Consider the following 2,405-nt stretch of genomic DNA (forward strand, 5'->3'; position numbering starts at 1 on the left):
GTGCTGGCCCACCTCAACACGCTTCGCAAGCACTGCATGTTCACTGACGTCACGCTCTGGGCGGGCGATCGTGCCTTCCCCTGTCACCGTGCCGTGCTGGCCGCCTCTAGCCGCTACTTTGAGGCCATGTTCAGCCACGGCCTGCGGGAGAGCCGGGACGACACTGTCAACTTCCAGGACAACCTGCACCCGGAGGTGCTGGAGCTGCTGCTGGACTTTGCCTACTCCTCACGCATCGCCATTAACGAGGAGAACGCTGAGTCGCTGCTGGAGGCGGGCGACATGCTGCAGTTCCACGACGTGCGGGACGCCGCCGCCGAGTTCCTGGAGAAGAACCTTTTCCCCTCCAACTGCCTGGGCATGATGCTGCTCTCCGACGCCCACCAGTGCCGCCGGCTGTACGAGTTCTCCTGGCGCATGTGCCTAGTGCACTTTGAGACGGTGCGGCAGAGCGAGGACTTCAACAGCCTGTCCAAGGACACGCTGCTGGACCTCATCTCGAGTGATGAGCTGGAGACCGAGGACGAGCGGGTGGTCTTCGAGGCCATCCTCCAGTGGGTGAAGCACGACCTGGAGCCGCGGAAGGCCCACCTGCCCGAGCTCCTCCGCAGCGTGCGTCTGGCCTTGCTGCCCTCTGACTGCCTGCAGGAGGCCGTCTCCAGCGAGGCACTTCTCATGGCGGACGAGCGCACCAAGCTCATCATAGACGAGGCCCTGCGCTGCAAGACCAGGATCCTGCAGAATGACGGCGTGGTCACCAGCCCCTGTGCCCGGCCACGCAAAGCAGGCCACACGCTGCTCATCCTGGGGGGCCAGACCTTCATGTGTGACAAGATCTACCAGGTGGACCACAAGGCCAAGGAGATCATCCCCAAGGCCGACCTGCCCAGCCCCCGGAAGGAGTTCAGCGCCTCAGCGATCGGCTGCAAGGTCTATGTGACAGGGGGCAGGGGCTCCGAGAACGGAGTCTCCAAGGACGTCTGGGTGTATGACACCGTACATGAGGAATGGTCCAAGGCGGCGCCCATGCTGATTGCCCGCTTTGGCCATGGCTCAGCGGAGCTGGAGAACTGCCTCTATGTGGTGGGGGGACACACTTCTCTGGCAGGCGTCTTCCCAGCCTCCCCTTCTGTCTCCCTGAAACAAGTGGAGAAATACGACCCTGGGGCCAACAAGTGGATGATGGTGGCCCCCTTGAGGGATGGCGTCAGCAATGCCGCAGTAGTGAGTGCCAAGCTGAAGCTCTTTGTGTTTGGAGGAACCAGCATCCACCGGGACATGGTGTCCAAGGTCCAGTGCTATGACCCCACGGAGAACAGGTGGACGATCAAGGCTGAGTGCCCCCAGCCGTGGCGGTACACAGCCGCTGCCGTCCTGGGCAGCCAGATCTTCATCATGGGAGGTGACACGGAATTCACGGCCGCCTCGGCCTACCGCTTTGACTGTGAGACCAACCAGTGGACACGGATTGGGGACATGACCGCCAAGCGCATGTCCTGCCATGCCCTGGCGTCCGGCAACAAGCTCTATGTGGTCGGGGGCTACTTTGGGACCCAGAGGTGTAAGACTCTGGACTGCTATGACCCCACTTCAGATACGTGGAACTGCATCACCACGGTGCCCTACTCACTTATCCCCACGGCCTTTGTCAGCACCTGGAAGCACCTGCCCGCGTGAGGAGCACCTGCCGAGCCCAGCCAGGTGAGCCCCTGGCAGCCCACGGCTACTCTGGATCTGGAAAGGTCATGGGGGAATGCAGTCCCACCTCTTCTCAGTCTGGGTGAAGGTCACCGTGTCTTCCAGGGAGGTCTGGGTGGGCAGCAGGTGGCTGGTGTGCTCTGGAGTCAACTCCTGGCTCTGCCTTCTCTTTGCAGTTAACCTGGAGCAAATTATTCAACCAGTCTGCAGAATGGGGACAGTGACCGTAGTTAGACCAACATGGTAGTTCCCAAACATGGCTACACTTCGGAATCACCCAGGGACATTTTGACGTGCCGTGTGGAGCATAGGTCAGCCTGCAGAGTCTGAGGGTGCAGTCTCCACACAAGCCTGCGCTTACTTTTGACACCAGGTACAACAAAGAGGGCCTCCCAAACCACGCTTGGTCAATTTTGCCAGAAGGACTTAGAGAAGTCACCGAAGGCTGCTACGCTCACAGTTCCAGTTTATTACAGGGAAAGATACAGATTAAGATGAGCCAAGGGAAGAGAGATGTACTAAGGCAGAGTTCAGGAGAATGGCCCCCTCCCCATGGAATCAGGACAGTGTTACTCTCCTGGCACTGATGAGTAATGATATGTATGAAGATTGCCAACCAGGCCTGGGCACGGTGGCTCATGCCTATAATCCCAGCACTTTAGGAAGGCTGAGGTGGGCAGATGACTTGAGCCTAGTGCAAGACCAGC

General features: G+C 59.6%; 2 protein-coding genes across 2 annotated transcripts in view; both read left to right on the plus strand.

Moving 5' to 3' along the window:
- LOC105551271 (kelch-like protein 25) overlaps positions 1 to 2,405 on the plus strand; it is a 30,313-nt gene that overhangs the window by 15,137 nt on the left and 12,771 nt on the right. The window lies entirely within an intron of this gene.
- Positions 7 to 2,405, plus strand: part of LOC105551270 (kelch-like protein 25) — a 15,170-nt gene continuing 12,771 nt past the window's right edge. Inside the window, exon 1 of the mRNA XM_011996447.1 lies at positions 7 to 1,701. Coding sequence (XP_011851837.1) covers positions 37 to 1,677 — 1,641 coding nt within the window. The 5' untranslated portion in view covers positions 7 to 36 and the 3' untranslated portion in view covers positions 1,678 to 1,701. The remainder of the gene's footprint in view (positions 1,702 to 2,405) is intronic.

Source organism: Mandrillus leucophaeus, unplaced genomic scaffold (genome assembly GCF_000951045.1).
Source record: "Mandrillus leucophaeus isolate KB7577 unplaced genomic scaffold, Mleu.le_1.0 Scaffold514, whole genome shotgun sequence".
In the NCBI taxonomy this organism is placed as follows: domain Eukaryota; kingdom Metazoa; phylum Chordata; class Mammalia; order Primates; family Cercopithecidae; genus Mandrillus; species Mandrillus leucophaeus.